This window comes from Scomber scombrus, chromosome 19 (genome assembly GCF_963691925.1).
Source record: "Scomber scombrus chromosome 19, fScoSco1.1, whole genome shotgun sequence".
In the NCBI taxonomy this organism is placed as follows: Eukaryota; Metazoa; Chordata; class Actinopteri; order Scombriformes; family Scombridae; genus Scomber; species Scomber scombrus.
This window is the reverse complement of record NC_084988.1, coordinates 812,967-834,417: the sequence shown is the minus strand read 5'-3', so window position 1 is coordinate 834,417 and position 21,451 is coordinate 812,967. Positions and strand designations below refer to the sequence as shown.

At 38.2% G+C, this 21,451-nt stretch overlaps 4 protein-coding genes across 4 annotated transcripts in view; 1 reads left to right on the top strand and 3 right to left on the bottom strand.

The window, feature by feature from the left end:
- The window catches only part of ehd4 (EH-domain containing 4), a 46,528-nt gene extending 44,879 nt beyond the window's left edge, over window positions 1–1,649 (bottom strand). The window contains 1 exon segment of the mRNA XM_062440549.1: window positions 1,237–1,649. Within this exon segment, the coding sequence (XP_062296533.1) occupies window positions 1,237–1,466 (230 nt within the window). The 5' untranslated portion in view covers window positions 1,467–1,649.
- Window positions 1,650–5,140: 3,491 nt separating this feature from the next.
- On the bottom strand, window positions 5,141–7,120 carry LOC134000901 (stonustoxin subunit beta-like). Its single transcript, XM_062440410.1, has 3 exons — window positions 7,029–7,120; window positions 6,666–6,720; window positions 5,141–6,209 (listed from the first exon to the last, which is right to left on the bottom strand). The coding sequence occupies exons 1-3, from the start codon at window positions 7,047–7,049 to the stop codon at window positions 5,713–5,715; spliced, it is 573 nt and encodes a 190-aa protein (XP_062296394.1). The 5' UTR covers window positions 7,050–7,120; the 3' UTR covers window positions 5,141–5,712.
- Window positions 7,121–12,631: 5,511 nt separating this feature from the next.
- LOC134001101 (stonustoxin subunit alpha-like) lies at window positions 12,632–14,322 on the top strand. Its single transcript, XM_062440657.1, has 3 exons — window positions 12,632–12,739; window positions 13,048–13,102; window positions 13,374–14,322. The coding sequence occupies exons 1-3, from the start codon at window positions 12,719–12,721 to the stop codon at window positions 13,943–13,945; spliced, it is 648 nt and encodes a 215-aa protein (XP_062296641.1). The 5' UTR covers window positions 12,632–12,718; the 3' UTR covers window positions 13,946–14,322.
- A 2,251-nt stretch (window positions 14,323–16,573) lies between these two features.
- LOC134000900 (stonustoxin subunit beta-like) lies at window positions 16,574–18,800 on the bottom strand. Its single transcript, XM_062440409.1, has 3 exons — window positions 18,709–18,800; window positions 18,347–18,401; window positions 16,574–17,573 (listed from the first exon to the last, which is right to left on the bottom strand). Exons 1-3 carry the CDS (start codon window positions 18,727–18,729, stop codon window positions 17,014–17,016), a joined length of 636 nt encoding a protein of 211 aa, XP_062296393.1. The 5' UTR covers window positions 18,730–18,800; the 3' UTR covers window positions 16,574–17,013.
- Window positions 18,801–21,451: the final 2,651 nt, after the last annotated feature.

The window sequence follows — 21,451 nt, the reverse complement described above, 5'->3', positions numbered from 1 at the left end:
ATTGACCCTTATATTCAGATTAGTATCAATCCGCCACATTTCAGAGCTTTCATCCTTCTTATTGTCAAATTCACCAGAGACCAAAAAAAAAAAGACTTCTCAGCATCCGTCCGCTCTGCTTCAGATCTGATTCAACAACAATAAAAACACAGGAAATATCACAAACGTCTGCCGGAGCTTCAGAATAAAAGACACGGACGCCATGAATACACAACACAATGGAAGATCAGTTACACACAGAACCGATGATGCAAAGAGAGACTCACATCCACACCTTTACAGATCTGTACAGGTCACTATGTCAACAGACTGATTATACCTGAGTACTACATTACCCATGAGCCTCGGTGGCTGTCAGCTCTTGTATTCAAGCTTTTTAAACACTGAGCACATTGGACAGAGTAACATATAAAGTAGATTTAAAGTACCAACATCAACGATCTAATACATGCAGCTCCAGAAGTCTACAGCTGCAGGGCTGCTGGTTTGAAACCCAGAAGAGGATCCAAATAATTCTGATTTAATGGACTCATTGAGCATGTGTGTTAAAAGCTTCATATGTTAAATCAGCAATGGCCATTATAATATAATCTGCAGCTGATTGGTAAAGGTTAAATAATGTCAACTATACACTATGCAGAGAAGCATGTGCAAAACTGCATTGAAAAAACGCTCTATTTAAGATATTCTTGGTATTTGCTAACTAATCTCACATTTTAAAGATAGACTAGACACATTTTTTAATTAGTACATATCCAGGTGTGAGTTCGGCATGCATCTCATCCATCAGGCAGCAGGTTTTTTTCATGATATATCAGCTTATTGTGTAAGAGGCTCGCTGGTTCCCATTAACGCTTTTCTACCAGATGGCACTGAGGGGCGTCGCAATAACAGAGGAAGCGACTTAAAAAAATGTGTGAAATTCTTTAAAATACAAATCGACTTAGTGTGTGACATATAAGCCGAATTCACTATAAGAATCACATCATTTGAGTGACTGCTTTGATTATGACGTGTGCTTGTTTATTTTGGACGAGAATCAAGAGAATTTTAAATAATCAGATTTTCCCTAAGAAGTCTGGCATGAACTTCCTCCATAGAGCATAAACTGCTCCAACACCTGATAAAAGGTGCTTTTCCCCAATTATCTGCACATTTAACAGCTAACACTACTTATTCTAGTCTCGCGCACTACGGGGGCCCCCAATGCACAGGGACCCCGGCGGTGGTATGTACCTGATGAAGGTGGTTTTCCCGGTGGAGTACTGGCCGACCAGCAGCACCATGGGCTTGCTCTGGAAGTCGGCGGCCTCCAGGGCCGGAGAGTGGAAGTCATGGAAGAGGTAAGCTTCCTCCAGCGGCAGCAGCTTCTTGGTGTAAAGGGTCTGCAGCCCCTCCGTCACCGTCTGGTACATCTCTCCGTCCTTGTTGCGTCCACCTTGCTCCTGTTTCACCCAGCTGAACATGCTGATGACGGGACTGTTCCTCCTGCTCAAAGACACACGCTCAGATCCAACTTCCCTGTTTCGATATTTCCAAATGTTCCAAATGTTCCTGTTTTTTTCTGCTCCGGCTGCTCTGTGCGTCCTTCAGGCTGAGCGGAGGAAAGTGTGTGTGTGTGTGTGTGTGTGTGTCTGTGTTTGTGTCTGTGTTTGTGTTTGGCACCTGGGAGTCTCCGCCGCTCTGAACACACTGCACCCTCTGTGTGTGTGTGTGTGTGTGTGTGTGTGTGTGTGTGTGTGTGGTGCGCCTACCTGGGGGCACCGCCCTTTCCCCTGTGACGCAGCAAGTAGCGTGCACACACACACACACATGCACACGCACGCACACAAACGCACACACACACAGTTTCCAATTCAGTTTAATTCAGATGGCTTTATTACACAAGTGTTGCCAAAGCATAATTATGATTATGAAAGACAACTCCAATGAATGAAACTAACAAACACTAATGTTAAAAAAGCAGTATTAGTTTATAGAATATATGTATGGGTTTATTTATATATTACATTTTAATTGGATAATGAATGTAAAAAAAATGAAATAAAATAAGTAATAGTAAGTTTTGACTTTATTAATGTGAGACAATCAAAAACAACTCAAGTGTTAATCTGCTGATGATAAAACAGTTAATAAGAACATTTCATGTGTTTATTTGACTCACATCACAAACACTCTTCTTCTTTCTACCTTTTTCCAGAGCTTTTGACTGCATCTCATGGTCTTCTTTGTGATTGAAGCTCGCGTGTCATATTAACTCACTTGCTGGCTTTTACAGGAGCTTTCAGCCACATCTCATGACTCTCTTCAGCAAATGGAGCTGCAGTCTCAACTCAAAGTCTACTTACTAGCTTTTTATCATCACCATCAACTTCATCATCATAATAATCATCACCATCATCATCATCATCATCATAATAATTATCACCTTCATCATCATAATAATGATCACCTTCATCATCATCATCATCACCTTCATCATCATAATAATCATCACCATCACCATCATCACCTTCATCATCATAATAATCATCACCTTCATCATCATAATAATGATCACCTTCATCATCATCATCACCTTCATCATCATAATAATCATCACCATCACCATCATCACCTTCATCATCATAATAATCATCACCATCACCATCATCACCTTCATCATCATAATAATAATTATCACTTTCATCATCATAATAATAATTATCACCTTCATCATCATAATAATAATTATCACCTTCATCATCATAATAATGATCACCTTCATCAACATTACCATCATCATCACCTTCATCATCATAATAATAATTATCACCTTCATCATCATAATAATGATCACCTTCATCAACATTACCATCATCATCACCTTCATCATCATAATAATCATCACCATCATCATCATCACCTTCATCATCATAATAATCATCACCATCATCAACATTACCATCATCATCACCTTCATCAACATTACCATCATCATCACCTTCATCATCATAATAATCAACATCATCACCATCATCATCATCATCATCATCACCATCATCATCACCATCATTAACATTACCATCATCATCACCTTCATCATCATAATAATAATCATCATCATCATCATCATCATCACCACCATCATCATAATAATCATCACCATCATCATCATCACCTTCATCATCATAATAATCATCACCATCATCAACACCTTCATCATCATCACCATCATCATCACCTTCATCAACATTACCATCATCATCACCTTCATCATCATAATAATCAACATCATCACCATCATCATCATCACCATCATCATCACCATCATCAACATTACCATCATCATCACCTTCATCATCATAATAATCATCATCATCATCATCATCACCACCATCATCATAATAATCATCACCTTCATCATCATAATAATCATCATCATCATCATCACCTTCATCATCATAATAATAATCATCATCACCACCATCATCATAATAATCATCACCATTATCACCTTCATCATCATAATAATCACCCTCATCACCATCATCATAATAATCATCATCATCATCACCATCATCATAATAATCATCACCATTATCACCTTCATCATCATAATAATCATCACCATCATCACCTTCATCATCATAATAATCATCACCATCATCATCATAATAATTATCACCTTCATCATCATAATAATCATCACCATCATCATCATCATAATAATCATCACCTTCATCATCATAATAATTATCACCTTCATCATCATAATAATCACCCTCATCACCATCATCATAATAATCATCACCATCATCATCACCTTCATCATCATAATAATCAACATAATCACCACCATCATCATCACTCTGTGTCCTGTAGCTCCCCCTGCTGGACGCTCTGTGACATTACACCGTTCACACTGACTACAGCTGTTTCTACAACCTGCTTCAAATAACATTAAAGGGACAAAACACTGAATCTGTACATAACTGGGACGAATTTAAGGCTTCAGAGGCCCTGCTTGTTTCTTCTGCATCAGCTATCATTTCATCATTTAACTAATTGATGATTGAACATTGATAAATTCTATGGAGACCCAAAGAGTTCAATATAAAAAAAAATAAAACAGACATTTTGACAAAATAATCATAATAATAAGGCTACAAATAAAATGTGTAAAATACCCATAACATTATGAAATAATTGAACATCATTTTGAAAGAATAATAAAGTGGCCCTCCCTTGAACTAAAATGAGTTTGACACCACTGATTTAAACCATACTTAATAGTAAAAAAGTAAAATTACTGACTTTGGAAAATACTCAACCTGTCAATCACCACGTAGCCACGCCCTAATGCATACCCTGCTTTATCGTCACATATAAAATCAGGGAGGCCAAAATGTCCCAAATGAACATCATACTGCATTGAAGAAGGCTTTAAACTAGCGATTGAGACCATAAACACATTTTGAAAACGTTTACTGAGGTTAGAAATCAAGTGAGAAGTTGGTGAATTCTCCATTGACTTGTATAGAGACGGAAGTCCTTTTGACACCAAAACGGTCGCCCCCTGGTGGCCTTTTGATAGAATGCAGTTTTAAGTTACTTCCGCGTTGGCCTCATTTCAGAGGACCGGAACTCCCCACCTGGTCCACATCACAGTCTCATTCATTTCAAAGTATTGCATCGCCTGCAATATTGTAAAGCTGTCTTGGCAAGAATATACCCTGATACAGATGTTTTTGGGGATATTCTAAATTGGATCAATTCTGGTCCTCTTTCTTTGATTTATTCTCTAAAATATATGTAGTACAATAATCACTCATCAACCCAAGGATGTGTGTGTGTGTGTGTGTGTGTGTGTGTGTGTGTGTGTGTGTGTGTGTGTGTGTGTGTGTGTGTGTGTGTGTGTGTGTGTGTGTGTGTGTGTGTGTGACTTGTTTTCTATTTTTCTATTGGTTCACTTTTGATTCTCTCTTTTTTTATTTAATAAATTCATATGTTTTCTCATATTTCGACTCATACCATTTACAGAACATGTTATTTCTTTGTCTGCCTGTACTGTGGATGTTTTGGACCAAATTCACAATTGTGCATTGTTAACTTGGTGTTGATGTGCATCCAAGGAAAATTAAATAAAAACAAACCAGAATTATATTTTGAGGAGCGGCTTTAATGGATACAGAATGTGAAAACATGTTTGTTTTAATTCCCACAGTCCTTCTAAACAGCATTGCTAATAATGTGAAATGAGATTGTAATGGTAAAGAGTTGAAGCTGTAACAGTAAAACAGGAAAAGGACATTTACTGGATCCATTGAGTTGAAACAGATACAAAAACCTCAAATCCACAAAAAGTGTTTCAACTGATCAGCAGGAATAAGTCATGAGAGATACAATTTGTTTAGGTTCATAAATTCACGGTTTTATTGATAACATTGATTACATTTTTTATAGAGTACATTGGTTTTTTTCTATACAGCAATGCAAAGCTATATTTCCATGTGTCAACATATTCTTTGTAATTCCTTAATCTCATAATTCTCTAGAAGGGTTAGGGTTACATTCCTCCAACAGGTCTCAGATGGATCTGGGGAGAAAAGCTCGTCAAATACTCAGTGTTTGCAATGTTGATATGAAGTTGATGTGACTATTTTATAAATCAGGTTCTCTGGCAACTCTTGGCCACCTGCTTAGGGGGAATGCTCAGCTTGGTCCCTTCACTCAACCAAAACCCTGCATAAAGATCCTCAGTGGCCTGAAATCTTGGACATCATACAGGAGTTTCATCTCCTCCCGATCAGGAGTGATACTGTAGAACCTGAGGATACCTTCCTCAACATCTATGAACACTCCTATTACGTTGAAGTGTGAGGAGATGATCGTTTTCAAATCATTGTACAAGAAATCACGGTGCACACCATCCTGAAACCTCCAGGATTTACAGTTACATCCAAATCTACACTCATCACCTGCAGTGTCCTTTGCAATTGAGGCATAAGATACCACAATCCCAGCCCCCTTCGGCCCTTCCCACTCTACCTCCCAGTACTTCTTCCCACTCAGAGGCTGATTACACAGCACCTGGGGTACGTAGAGGAATCTTTTGGAGCTCACATCATCAGTTTGGGTTTCATCGGTCAGCATCACTGTTTTTTGGTTCTCATACACCTTGATTTTGGAGTAAGCTGTGTCAGCATCCAGAGTCAGATCAATCCAGTCTGATAGGAGAGAGGCACAATGGGCGGATCAATCACACCACTCTTATCAAAGTTCATGTACAGTTTATCATGTTCCATACATTAAATCTATAATTAAAATATCTCTTTCAGATTCAACTAACTATTGGTCAAGACAATATTTCATTTCATTCTTTTAATTCTTCATTTTATTGCCCCACAAGGGAAAATCCAGCTTGTAACAAGGAACAATAAAGACCACAGCAGACACAATGGGAAAAAAAACCCAAAGCAAAAAAAAGACAATCTGTGTCACAAGAGAAGTACAATACAAATTGATCAAAACGTCTATGAATGTATTGAAGTTTTAAACAATGTGTGTGTGTGTGTGTGTGTGTGTGTGTGTGTGTGTGTGTGTGTGTGTGTGTGTGTGTGTGTGTGTGTGTGTGTGTGTGTGTGTGTGTGTGTGTGTGTGTGTGTGTGTGTGAGGTGACTTACATGGTAGGAATTGTTCTCTTTGAGGGAGAAGACAGCCCTCCGTTCCTCCTGCCACCTGCAGAAAGACAAAGTGAGAAAACAGTTGAGTGATTTGTGCACCAAACAAACCAAACTGCTTCCACACTTCATTATAACACAGAAGCATCATGACATTTACATCATCATCAGACCTACTGTACAGCCTCTCTCTCTATCTGTTCATCTAGTTTCACAATTACAAATGTCTGAAAAAATACATTAAAATAATCTTCTAATCTGCATTATCTTACAAATCATCCAATGAATCTCAACTCATCAATATTGTGAATCATTCCTCTGCTCCCATGCATTACTGCAGTATTTAATGACTTCCCCCTTTCTTACCTTTGCAGCCACTTTGCTCATTTTTCAACAAAGAAAATGTTGGTTTGTTCTTCAGTGAAACAACTTGAAGCTCTCACTTCAAATCTCTGTGATGCAGTAGATTCAGATGGAGGTTGGCTCAAATATATACAGTAGGTCTCCAACAGCTGAACTGTATTTCATCATACTGTGACAGAGTCATTTACAGTTATACTTCCTCATTCACTTCTCAAACACACCCATCAGGTGCTGCCTGATGGGGGGGGGGGGGGGGGGGGGGGGGGGGGGGGGGGGGGGGGGGGGAATTAATGCATTTCTTAAAATATATTAGGTTTGCCCTGTTTTGACATTTCAGAAAACCAATGAGTAACCAATAGTTGGGCAATGTAACCATCATCTCCATTAGTGATCCAAACATGGGCAAAACAAATATGAGGTCCAGTTGTATCTGTATGTTATTGCACTGTGCAGTTGGATACTGTAATGCTTTTTTATCATTTAGAGCTTGTATAGGTTTCCTCTTAATGAACCATTTATTGGACTAGGGCCTGCACACAGATTTAGCAGATTTTGCACACAGCTGCCAACTCTTCTTCTTCTTCTGTGTTTTATCTTGTTATTAATGAGTACGAGTATGTTGTGGTGCGAGCTGTCAAATGAATTGCCCTTCAAGGGATTAATAAAGTTGTCTTGAATCTTGAATCTTTTTCTTGGCCCAATCGTGACCCTTCAACTTGTGAGTCTTATTCATTGGAATACTAATTTCACTGGACTGAAAAGAGAACGTTGTTCTCATCTTTTAACTAAGAAAAAATTTAGCTCTCATTTCAAATCTCTGTGATGCAGGAGTTTCAGATCAAGGTTAACTCAGACAGTAGGTCTCCTGTCCAACAGCTGACCCGCGTTTCTTCATACTGTCAGTAAGTTAGTTTCAGTTGTATTGCCTCATTCTTTAGGGAAGTGGAGTGTGTGTTAGGTGCTGAAAAAGGGAAGAGTTGATTTATTGAACCTTTTGATTGTTCACCAGCTTCCACTGAATAACGGAGTAACCAATAGTTGTGCAATCTAACTGTCACATGTTGCTAACTAACTCAAAGTGGTGCATTGTGTCCATTAGTGATCCAGTCCTGGACCCGTCCATCTGGTCCATTAAGAGTCAGTCTTATTTCATCTGTCCATAAAACCTTTATGAAAAAATGTGTCTTCAGGTATTTCTTGGCCCTTCAACTTGTGATTCTTATTCATTGGTGGTTTATATCTGAGCCTTCTTGATCTTGGTGATCTCTCTGAGCTCTTGACTCCTTGTACTTCTGGACACTGCAGACAGGTTGCAGATCTTGAATATGGTGGCACTGGAGGATTATGGGTTCCTGGTAGCTTCACGTTTCATTCTTCTCAAACCTTTTCATTTGAAAGCTGACGATGTCCTCTACAATATTCTATGGTTTGATTTCATATCTCATGCATTTCTATTCATCTATTTTGATATGCCCTGTTTTAATGACAGCACCCTTCATGGATCATAGACAAGTCTTATTTCATCTGTTCATAAAACCTTTGGAAAAAGATCTGTTTTCAGGTATTTCTTGATCCTTCAACTTGTGATTTTTATTCATTCTTATTCAACACCAAAACTAGCCTAATCTCATGATAGCCAACAGGTTCTGTATTTTATCAGTCTGGTCGTCCTACAAACAGTGATAACACCTGAGGGAAGTTTTATGAGTTTTAAGAGCAGTCCAACTTTTTTACTTAGCTTAGTTACAACTAGCTAGGTAACTTAGCCTTGGGCTACTAACTTTAAGCTACAAGCTGAGCTGATAATGTTACTCAGTTTAAAAACTTGGCTCACTCACGAGGAGCATCAGATTAAACTATGAAATAAACGGTGAATCTAAATTATGTAGATATTTCATACACACATGCAGTGTCAGGTCACAGTGATAGTGGTCAATGATCAACAATCATCTCCCAGAAACTGTTTCATCTGTTTGTGGTTTATCTACAAAGGATAAATTGTCCTTTGACGTATTCACACAAAGAATAAATCACATATAACATGTGGTTATAGATGATGTAGTTCACTGATAGAAAAGGTGAAACTCAGGTCACATGAATCCAAATATACCACAATTAGGCCTACACGTAAACAAATTAGGTGGACATTGTGGTTCAAATCAAGCAGATCCATCAGTATTGATTTTGGAGGCAAATTATGAAAGTTTAACCAGCCACTTTGACTAGTAAACTGTTTCAAACTCATTGTGAAATTACCATTGCATTTTGGGTTTTGAGGATTTTCCATCATGTAGGCGTAGTAATAATGGTAGGTAGGTGGCTGCAATATTCATGTTCAGATTATATGGTTAATCTAATCCAAACCCTTCATTCCTTCTCCAATTTTTACAATTTTTAAACAATGTGTACTAGGGAAAAAAGATGCATGGAAACAGTGAATGTAGAAGTAAGTTGGGTTTTTCATTTTTTGATGAAAAAGAATCTGGGCACAGTCCAGCCAACGCCACTGCATGTAAATGATTAACACTGATATGGTAACCATCTTTATGTTGTTACAAGAACAAATTATACATAACAAATTAGAAGATTCAAGTGATGTGAAACTTTTAGATCCAGAAGACCCCATCTGGATGGACTCTGGCACTTTTGTTGGTTGAACGGTAAAGGAGGACGCATAGAAAGATGCAGTATATAAACAACTAGAAGCAAGCATCAGTCTTTTAAAATGTGGTGTTTTACTTGATTTGATGCCTTCAGTATATTCCATTTATCTGTTTATTTTATAAGAAGCGGGTTTAGTTTTCCACCTTTATTTTCTCTATTACTACTTTTTCATCATGCAATTCAAGCTGTGTGTGTAAGATGTGTAATATTTAGCCCGAACTTTAGTTTAAAACATTCCTAAAAGAACTAAATTGACGAGATGTCACCCTGTCGTCTCTGCTGATCTGACGCACCAGACTAACATGAGACATTTGGCTTCTTGACACAGATGGCTTGATTTAGTTTCTATTTGACTGCTGTGTTACAAAATGATCAAATCAGTTCCTGGAAAGAGGATAAGGCTGCTCTTTTTAGTATTTTATGTTTTTGTGTCGTAAATATGTCCTTTATCTTAATGTAGAACTGACTGATCCGTTTGAGAACAGCAACCCGCTTCCTTGTATGCTGAGAGTATATTTGAAAGTGACAATAAAACTGATTCTGATTCTGAAATGTACAGTTCAAGTTGTAGAATTACAACCTTCAGCATGCACTGTACTCTTCCATCACCTGTGCAGACCATTCTCAGGATCATGCACACTGATTCAATGCAAATGAGCCCACACTAAAGTAAGATCTGCAGTCTTACAGATTCATGTTGAAAATGTATTTTTTGGGGGGATTGAGATCATAGGGAATGTTTTTATATTTTTTTTATTGTAAAGAGTCAACTCTGCAAAACTCAAATCATTTTGCATTTCATGTTCTCCATTGATGTTACTGTTGGACACCTTGTGTTGTGTTGTGTAATGTGTATGAATTGGCCACCTGATCCAAAGACTACCTGGCCACACACGTAATCACACATCATCATCATCTCTCACTGAATATAGCATAAATCGTACAGTTTACAATGAATCTGTGCTATGGCATTGGCAAGATATCAAAATGCTGCAGAGACAGTACAGTCACTGGAAAATTACAAAAGAGCTGCACAGATCAGAAGGTGATTGCTTCACTAAGTTGCAACATAACTCATTACTCAAAAAGCATATATCAGATCTTTCCAGGAACTGATTTGACCATTTTTAACACAGCAGTCAAATAGAAACTAAATCAGGCCATCTGTGTCAAGAAGCCAAATGTCTGGTGCGTCAGATCAGCAGAGACGACAGGGTGACGTCTGGTCAATTTAGTTCTTTTGGGAATGTTTTAAACTAAAGTTCTGGCCAAATCTTACACATTATAGCTTGAATTGCATGATGAAAAAGTAACAATAGAGAAAATAAAGGTGGAAAACTAAACCCGCTTCTAATAAAATAAACCGATAAATGAAATATACTGAAGGCATCAAATCGAGTAAAACACCACATTTTAAAAGACTATGACTTATATACTGCATCTTTCTATGCGTCATTTTTTTTAAAACAACTTACTTCTACATTCACTGTTTCCATGCATCTTTTTTCCCTAGTACAGAGTCGAGAGTAGAGAGTCAAGAGATCAGAGAGATCAATGAGACCAATGAATAAGAATCACAAGTTGAAGGGTCAAGATTGGGCCAAGAAATAGATTCAAGATTCAAGACAACTTTATTAATCCCTTGAAGGGCAATTCATTTGACAGCTCGCACCACAACATACTCGTACTCATAAATAACAAGATAAAACACAGAAGAAGAAGAAGAAGAAGAAGAGTTGGCAGCTGTGTGCAAAATCTGCAAAATCTGTGTGCAGGCCCTAGTCCAATAAATGGTTCATTAAGAGGAAACCTATACAAGCTCTAAATGATAAAAAAGCATTACAGTATCCAACTGCACAGTGCAATAACATACAGATACAACTGGACCTCATATTTGTTTTGCCCAGGTCTGGATCACTAATGGAGATAATGGTTACATTGCCCAACTATTGGTTACTCATTGGTTTTTCTGAAATGTCAAAACAGGACAAACCTAATATATTTTAAGAAATGCATTAATTCTCCCCCCCCCTCCCACAGTATCCAACTGCACAGTGCAATAACATACAGATACAACTGGACCTCATATTTGTTTTGCCGAGGTCTGGATCACTAATGGAGATGATGGTTACCATTGGCTACTCAAAACAGGACAAACCTAAGAGATTTTAAGAAATGCATGAATTGAATGAAACGTGAAGCTACCAGGAACCTATAATCCTCCAGTGCCACCATATTCAAGATCTGCAACCTGTCTCCAGTGTCCAGAAGTACAAGGAGTCAAGAGCTCAGAGAGATCGCCAAGATCAAGAAAGCTGAAACATGAACCATCACTGAATAAGACTCACAAGTTGAAGGGTCAAGATTGGGCCAAGAAATAGATTCAAGATTCAAGACAACTTTATTAATCCCTTGAAGGGCAATTCATTTGACAGCTCGCACCACAACATACTCGTACTCATAAATAACAAGATAAAACACAGAAGAAGAAGAAGAAGAAGAAGAAGAGTTGGCAGCTGTGTGCAAAATCAATGTGCAAAGTCTGCAGGCCCTAGTCCAATAAATGGTTCATTAAGAGGAAACCTATACAAGCTCTAAATGATAAAAAAGCATTACAGTATCCAACTGCACAGTGCAATAACATACAGATACAACTGGACCTCATATTTGTTTTGCCCATTTTTGGATCACTAATGGTGATGATGGTTACATTGCCCAACTATTGGTTACTCAATTTTTCTGATGTGGCAAAACAGGGCAAACCTAATATATTTTAAGAAATGCATTAATTCCTTTTCCAGTGAGGCCGGAGGCAGCACCTGATGGGTGTGGGTGTGTTTGAGAAGTGAATGAGGAAGTATAACTGTAAATGACTCTGTCACAGTATGATGAAATACAGTTCAGCTGTTGGAGACCTACTGTATATATTTGAGCCAACCTCCATCTGAATCTACTGCATCACAGAGATTTGAAGTGAGAGCTTCAAGTTGTTTCACTGAAGAACAAACCAACATTTTCTTTGTTGAAAAATGAGCAAAGTGGCTGCAAAGGTAAGAAAGGGGGGGGTCATTAAGATACTGCAGTAATGCATGGGAGCAGAGGAATGATTCACAATATTGATGAGTTGAGATTCATTGGACGATTTGTAAGCTAATGAGGTTGGAAGATTATTTTAATGTATTTTTTCAGACATTTGTAATTGTGAAACTAGATGAACAGATAGAGAGAGAGGCTGTACAGAAGGTCTGATGATGATGTAAATGTCATGATGCTTCTGTGTTATAATGAAGTGTGGAAGCAGTTTGGTTTGTTTGATGCACAAATCACTCAACTGTTTTCTCACTTTGTCTTTCTGCAGGTGGCAGGAGGAACAGGGGGCTGTGTTCTCCCTCAAAGAGAAAAATTCCTACCATGTAAGTCACCTCACACACACACACACACACACACACACACACACACACACACACACACACACACACACACACACACACACACACACACACACACACACACACACACACACACACACACACAATAAGTCATGATTCAGCATGCAAAAATAATGTGCAAGGAACCAGATACAGAAATGAAATTAAAATGAAATGTGTTGAATATTGTGGTTAAACACATTAACTTGTATAAGAGTGTTATGATTGATCTGTTGTGCTTTTCTCCTTCCATCAGTTTGGGTTGATCTGACTCTGGACCCTGACACTGCTAACTCCGACCTCACGGTGTCTGCGGACAGAAAAGTTGTGGAGCGGGGCGATGTTAACCAAGTCAAAACTGACAACCCCAAAAGATTCCTTAATTTCCCTGAGCTGCTGTGTGAACAGCCTCTGACTGGGAAGAAGTACTGGGAGATAGAGTGGGATGGGCTTCAGGGGGTTGGAATAGCAGTGTCTTATCAAATAATCCCGAGGAAAACTACAGGCAATGAGTGTAGATTTGGCCGTAACACTTACTCCTGGAGTCTAGAAGGTATTGTGGAGCGTGCATTCATGCACAATAATACCTGCAACGACAAGGTGAAGTCCCCCATCTCCTCCCACCGCAACCGAGTGGGAGTGTTTCTAGACAAGGACCAAGGCATCCTGCAGTACTTTGCCATCAGCCCTGATCTGGAGGATATGGTCCTCCTGTATGAGGCACCACGATCTGAGAAGAAATTCACAGAGGCTCTTTATGCAGGGTTTTGGGTAGTTGATCACACTAGGGTGACCCTATGCCCCAAACAGCCGGGTCCCAGGGCTTAAAATTAAGGGTCACTGCATGAAAATGAGGAAATCATATCCTTGGTCTTAGGTGTTAAGGCTAAATTGTGTGCGTTAGAGAAACTTATGCTTAGACAAACTAAAATTGAGTTTTTGAGCCTGGCCTCAAAGAATCTACAAAGAAGTTCATTGTGTCTTTGTCCTGCGTGGTGAAATACATGTACTCCAACAGCAAAGCTAAGAATTGGCTATTTTTTGTCAGTTCTATGCTGTCAGCAGATGCTCTTTCATACTTGTTGTCTGGTGAAAGTAACAATTAACTTCTTTAAAATTGAAATTATGCTTTTTTTATTGCTGTAATTCTCTGTGAAAAAGAATCTGAATGCCTGTGTTCAAATAAATCCCCTGTTCTCAAAATACTTATTGTCTAATGTTGATTATTACTACTACTACTACAACTACTACTACTACTAATAATAATAATAAGAAGAAGAACAATAATAATAATAGTAATTATAATAATTACAGTTTTTGTCAAAGTTATATAATCACTGTGAAGCAAAGGTTTTCTAATGAAGATGCAATAAGCAACAGTATTGATGACATATAAATGTAATATAAATGACATAATGCAGGCTTCATGTTTTCTAGCAGGTTTAATCCTAACTTACTGTTCAGAGTCAATTTTGAACCATTTTATACATTTAATAGCTGTAAAAAAAAAAAACATATACACATTTCTTTAAGCCAATCTTTTCCTAATGTGACCCACAGTATATAAAAAATGGAAATAAAATGTATCCTTTTTTAAATCTTTGTGTAGCTGACACACATAGTTATATGTGTAAATGTACAAATTTGACCTGTGTTTCTTTTAAAAATAAAATCATAAATCAGCATTAAAACGTGTTGCATTCATCAAATTCATAATACTGCAGTACTTTTACTGTAATACTGCATACTACATCACTCATAATACTGCAGTACCTTCACTGTAATACTGCATACTACATCACTCATAATACTGCAGTGTTTTTACTGTAATACCATAACTCGTCACCTGGAGGCGCTGCAGCGTCAGACTGAGCTCAGACACACGAAGAAGAAGCGGCTGAACCAGAAACGAGTCCCTTTTGTTTTCAAAGAGGGACATTTAAACTAAAAAATAGATAACATGAGGAAACGTTTGTCAGATTGTTATTAACCTGACTGTATAATTAAATAAAGAAATGTATTTTTTTTTTAAAAGACAGAAATCATCTTACAGCTGTCCTTTCCCACGTCTTTCAATCCACATTTGGTATTATTGTTATAGTTGAATTATGTATGTGTATGTGTCAGCTGGGGGGTTTTCCAGAAAGCAGGTTATATGGAAAACTCAGAGTAAGTTAACCCTGAGATAAGGGAAACTCTGTGTTATCTGTTCCAGAAAGAGAGGTAACTGAAACTCTGAGTCAGTCACCATGGTAACTGGAACTCTGAGTCAGTCACCATGGTAACTGACTGTGAACATTACCTGCTCGCTGACAGTTTTTCTTTAAATAACCCCTGAGTTTCTACCAGGCGGGGAGTTCCGGTCATCTGAAATGAGACCAACGCGGAAGTAATTTAAAACTGCATTCTATCAAAAGGCCACCAGGGGGCGACCGTTTTGGTTTCAAAAGGACTTCCGTCTCTATACAAGTCAATGGAGAATTCACCAACTTCTCACTTGATTTCTAACCTCAGTAAACGTTTTCTAAATGTGTTTATGGTCTCAATCGCTAGTTTAAAGCCTTCTTCAATGCAGTATGATGTTCATTTGGGACATTTTGGCCTCCCTGATTTTATATTTGACGATAAAGCAGGGTATGCATTAGGGCGTGTTAATTCGCATTGCCTTATGTCGGGAGATGTATTCAGGGCTCAATGTGCTTTCATTCCGAGATGAATATCTGTTAGAACGGTATCACTGTTCATTACTCTCAATCATTTCTTAACATTGTCTGGCCATATCTGCCTTCTTGTTAAGCTTATATTTAGGAAGTATTTTATTTCATCATCACATTTGAGTCTTAAAATCAATGACTCCAATATGTATTATAAGTAAAATAGTGTAAAATGTTAATCTACTAAGCAGAATATTAGATGAGAGGACATATGTGTTGAACAGCTTTCTGTTGGGGGTTTAAATTACTACATGTTGAAATAGCCACTGAATTAATATTGACTTTGTTTAATAGCCTACGTCAACTATGAATAAAATCAAAGCGAGGTACAATCATAGCCCAGCTAAATGTGCCTTACTTTTCTGAATTATGTTTTTTTATTTCATTTTTAGCTGCTTCCAAATACGTTACACCACTTTTTCACCTGTATGTTACAAAGTGAGGTAAGTTAAGTCAGTGGAGTAATGAATTAAAACTTAAGAATTGACTCGGGCAGCAATTTTCTCCCATGCTGCTTCTCTCTCCTTAACGTCTGCAGCAGTGTTACTTTTTGTGAAATATATGATCATGTTCGCTACAGGCCTGCAGGGGGAGCTCCAGTTCCAGTGAGGTGATGTAATTTGAGCTTGTTTTCTCAGCTGTTGCCATGGTGAATCAAGGTATGTGGGCTCCATTGATGATGGCTTTTTATAGTGGTGCGGCTTTAATCGATACAGAATGTGTGATACCTACTACAGTCCTGCTAAACAGCATTGCTAATAATGTGAAATGAGATTGAAATGGTAAAGAGTTGAAGCTGTAACAGTAAAACAGGAAAAGGACATTTACTGGATCCATTGAGTTGAAACAGATACAAAAACCTCAAATCCACAAAAAGTGTTTCAACTGATCAGCAGGAATAAGTCATGAGAGATACAATTTGTTTAGGTTCTTAAATTTACGGTTTTATTGATAACATTGATTACATTTTTTATAGAGTACATTGGGTTTTTACTATACAGCAATGCAAAGCTATATTTCCATGTGTCAACATATTCTTTGTAATTCCTTAATCTCATAATTCTCTAGAAGGGTTAGGGTTACATTCCTCCAACAGGTCTCAGATGGATCTGGGGAGAAAAGCTCGTCAAATACTCAGTGTTTGCAATGTTGATATGAAGTTGATGTGACTATTTTGATAAATCAGGTTCTCTGGCAACTCTTGGCCACCCGCTGAGAGGCAATGGTCAGCTTGGTCCCTTCACTCAACCAAAACCCTGCATAAAGATCCTCAGTGGCATGAAAACTTGGGACATCATACAGGAGTTTCATCTCCTCCCGATCAGGAGTGATACTGTAGAACCTGAGGATACCTTCCTCAACATCTATGAACACTCCTATTACGTTGAAGTGTGAGGAGATGATCGTTTTCAAATCATTGTACAAGAAATCACGGTGCACACCATCCTGAAACCTCCAGGATTTACAGTTACATCCAAATCTACACTCATCACCTGCAGTGTTCTTTGCAATTGAGGCATAAGATACTGCAATCCCAGCCCCCTTGGGCCCTTCCCACTCTACCTCCCAGTACTTCTTCCCACTCAGAGGCTGATTACACAGCACCTGGGGTACGTAGAGGAATCTTTTGGAGCTCACATCATCAGTTTGGGTTTCATCGGTCAGCATCACTGTTTTTTGGTCCTCAGACACCTTGATTTTGGAGTAAGCTGTGTCAGCATCCACAGTCAGATCAATCCAGTCTGATAGGAGAGAGGCACAATGGGCAGATCAATCACACCACTGTCATCAAAGTTCATGTACAGTTTATCATGTTCCATACATTAAATCTATAATTGAAATATCTCTTTCAGATTCACTTAACAATACAAAACAATATTTTATTTAATTCATTGCACATTCTTTTAATTGTGGAGCAGACACAATGGGAAAAAACCCCAAAACAGAAAAGACAATCTGTGTCACAAGAGAAGTACAATAAAAATGAATAAAAATGTCTATGAATGTATTGAAGGTTTAAACAAATAATATAGAATATGCATTCTTGTGTGCAAATAATAGTAACTGTATTTAATGCATGTAGAATAAATAAAAACGTTACTCTTGTTTGTCTGTAGAGAGGACGTTGTTGCCCAGCCTGTTTTTTGTTTGTTTGATAATGTATTGTATTATGTATTTGGGCTCTTTTGAAAATAAAACAGCAAGAGTAAGTTAGGACTGTCTCTGTTAAAGATTTATAAAATAGTCCCGTCGACTTAACATTACAAACAGAGTCTTTACTGGGATTTCTTACAAATTGCATCTGTTTAAATCAAAATTCAACTTGTCTAAAATAAATTAATAAGATACTTTTAGTTGGTGTGTGTTTGTGTGTGTGTGTGTGTGTGTGTGTGTGTGTGTGTGTGTGTGTGTGTGTGTGTGTGTGTGTGTGTGTGTGTGTGTGTGTGTTTTCTGTGTGTGTGTGTGTGTGTGTGTGTGTGTGTGAGTGTGTGAGTGTCTGAATGAGGTGACTTACATGGTAGGAATTCTTCTCTTGGAATGAGAGCCTGGCCCTCCGTTCCTCCTGCCACCTGCAGAAAGACAAAGTGAGAAAACAGTTGAGTGATTTGTGCATCAAACAAACCAAACTGCTTCCACACTTCATTATAACACAGAAGCATCATGACATTTACATCATCATCAGACCTACTGTACAGCCTCTCTCTCTATCTGTTCATCTAGTTTCACAATTACAAATGTCTGAGAAAATACATTAAAATAATCTTCTAATCTCATTATTTTACAAATCGTCAAATTAATCTCAACTCATCAATATTGTGAATCATTCCTCTGCTCCCATGCATTACTGCAGTATTTAATGACTTCCCCCTTTCTTACCTTTGCAGCCACTTTGCTCATTTTTCAACAAAGAAAATGTTGGTTTGTTCTTCAGTGAAACAACTTGAAGCTCTCACTTCAAATCTCTGTGATGCAGTAGATTCAGATGGAGGTTGGCTCAAATATATACAGTAGGTCTCCAACAGCTGAACTGTATTTCATCATAGTGTGACTGAGTCATTGTGTACATTATCTTATGTGCCCATACCTGTTTTGATTGTTCACCAGCTTCCACTGAAAAAAGGAGTAACCAATAGTTGTGCAATCTAACCATCAGCGTTTACTGTCACACTGGTTCCTGGTAGCTTCACGTTTCATTCTTCTCAAACCTTTTCATTTGAAGCTGACGATGTCCTCTACAATATTCTAAGGTTAGGATCATAGACAAGTAGGGACATCTGATCTATTAGCTGAGAAGGGGATTAGTACATTTCTTGAACCTCTCTCAGGTTTTCACACGTGTTTGTTTTGATTGTTCACAAAGGGAAACGGTGGGAAAAGGTTTTTGCCTAATAATTACTCTGGGAAGATAAATTGCTGAACTTCATGCAAGTCAGCAACAGAAATCATGGTAATAAAATGTGATAAATGTCTTTATGTATTTGGTTGGGAAAGAAATATACGGGGAAATGTAGCTCCTTATACCTACAGTATATTCCTTATTTCATAGTATACTGCTGATTTTTTCAGGTTTGACATTCAGGCAGGATGTTTGTAGTAAAATAATGATGTAATAAATTATCTGGCATGACGACTCAGAGGAAATGACTCATGTTTGTCTCTATACAGTGTGGACATGCACACCATATGTATTTTTACCTGTGTCTAAACAGTACTGTGAAACTTTAGAGAGTGCACAGAGCACTGGTTCTACTGCACTTCTCATAATTGTAACATCATTCAATTATTGATAAGATGTTAGACGAATGTGCACGTACAGTGGAACATTTTTGTTTGGAAAAGCATTCTGTCACAATGCAGAATCACTTGCAGTGTCACCACTGTGTGCAACATGATATGTGATAATCAAGGGTGCAACCAACAGTTGTGTTATCTAACCTGGCTTTACACAGTGAAACTTTCAGTTGCAGGTTGCATGAAACTGCATTGTACATAACTTCAGTAGAACTTGACTTGTTACACAAAGCAGTTAAAAAGAATCAAAGTCTCATGCAACACAATTTAACAGTTTTTTTCACTATGATTCGCTAGCTAGATTGGTGATTTTTTATTTGACGTATTGTTTTCTCGCTCGACCATATCAAGTGGGAACTATAATTTGTAAAGATGTTTGCATCTCAGTATCTTACTTCCTTTTGTCTTCTCACTGGCTGTCTACCTCGAGAGCAATCGGTGCATTAACGCTTATTGTTATGCTGGAGAAAGAAAACAGGCCCTAAAAATGCTTAAACCTCTGTGGGTGAAGGACTCGCTACTCAAAAGAGAGACTGATGGATAATTTCACGCTTTGCTCAAGCAGATTGACCCAGTGAGCCTCTAGTAAGTGCATTCACCATGTAATGTTAGCTGTCCCGCCATGATAGCTGTCCCTTTTACACAGATGCTGATCCAGCAATGTGAATACCTCCAATGCCGGCCTAGTGGGGGAATACACATAAGACATTGGGCCAGATGCAAGAATATATTCGTGTTTTTCTTCTTAAATCTGTCGTACATTTTTCGTGAGGCGGAATTTACGAGTGTGCCACATCGGATTCACCAAACACTCGTATCACCAGGTAACAGTCATAAATGGCCTTCGTAAACATGATGAATCCCACCTGTTCTAAATGAACGCGCGTTCCCGAGAATAGTAAATTAACATGAATGACTCCCCCAAAATACCATATAAGGTCAGACGACCGGCAGGTTGTGGTGAAGCTCCATTCTTGAAAATGGCACTAAAGACTAAGAATAAGAACTTTACGAGCCCTCAGACTGAGGTCCCACTCTCAGAAATAGATCAACAGAAACACATATTATTATTTAGTGTGTAAGTGGTGGAATTAAAGGTCCTGAGAAAGACAAAGAATGAGGAAAAATGACACGTGCTGTGTGAACGCTGTCTCAGCTGTTGCACCGTCACAGAAATAAAAACTAATGGACACAATGCACCACTTTGAGTTAGTTAGCAACATGTGACAGTTAGATTGCACAACTATTGGTTACTCCCTTATTCAGTGGAAGCTGGTGAACGATCAAAACATACAGGTATGGCCACATAAGAGAGGTTCAATAAATCAACTCTTCCCTTTTTCAGCACCTAACACACACCCCACTTCACTAAAGAATGAGGCAATACAACTGAAACTAACTTACTGACAGTATGAAGAAACTTGGGTCAGCTGTTGGACAGGAGACCTACTGTCTGAGTTAACCTTGATCTGAAACTCCTGCATCAAAGAGATTTGAAGTGAGAGCTAAATTATTTCTTAGTTAAAAGATGAGAACAACGTTCTCTTTTCATTTCAAGCAATGTGTTAGTTTTAATAGATCAGATGATTCCAATTGTAAAATAAGGCTACTAAAAAGTCTTTGCACACCTGTATGTCTTTGGCAGGTGCATCTCAGGGAAGTAGGTATCATATTTTGGTCATCCAACCTTGGAACAGTAGCCTACCTGAAGGTAAAATTAAAGAGGTAAAGTGTCCAAGTCCAAGAAAGAAGTCATAACAAACCTTCTATTTGAACCGTATCAAGCTGTCCTTTGGACATCTGCAATGGATATTGAAGAGGTGTCGTT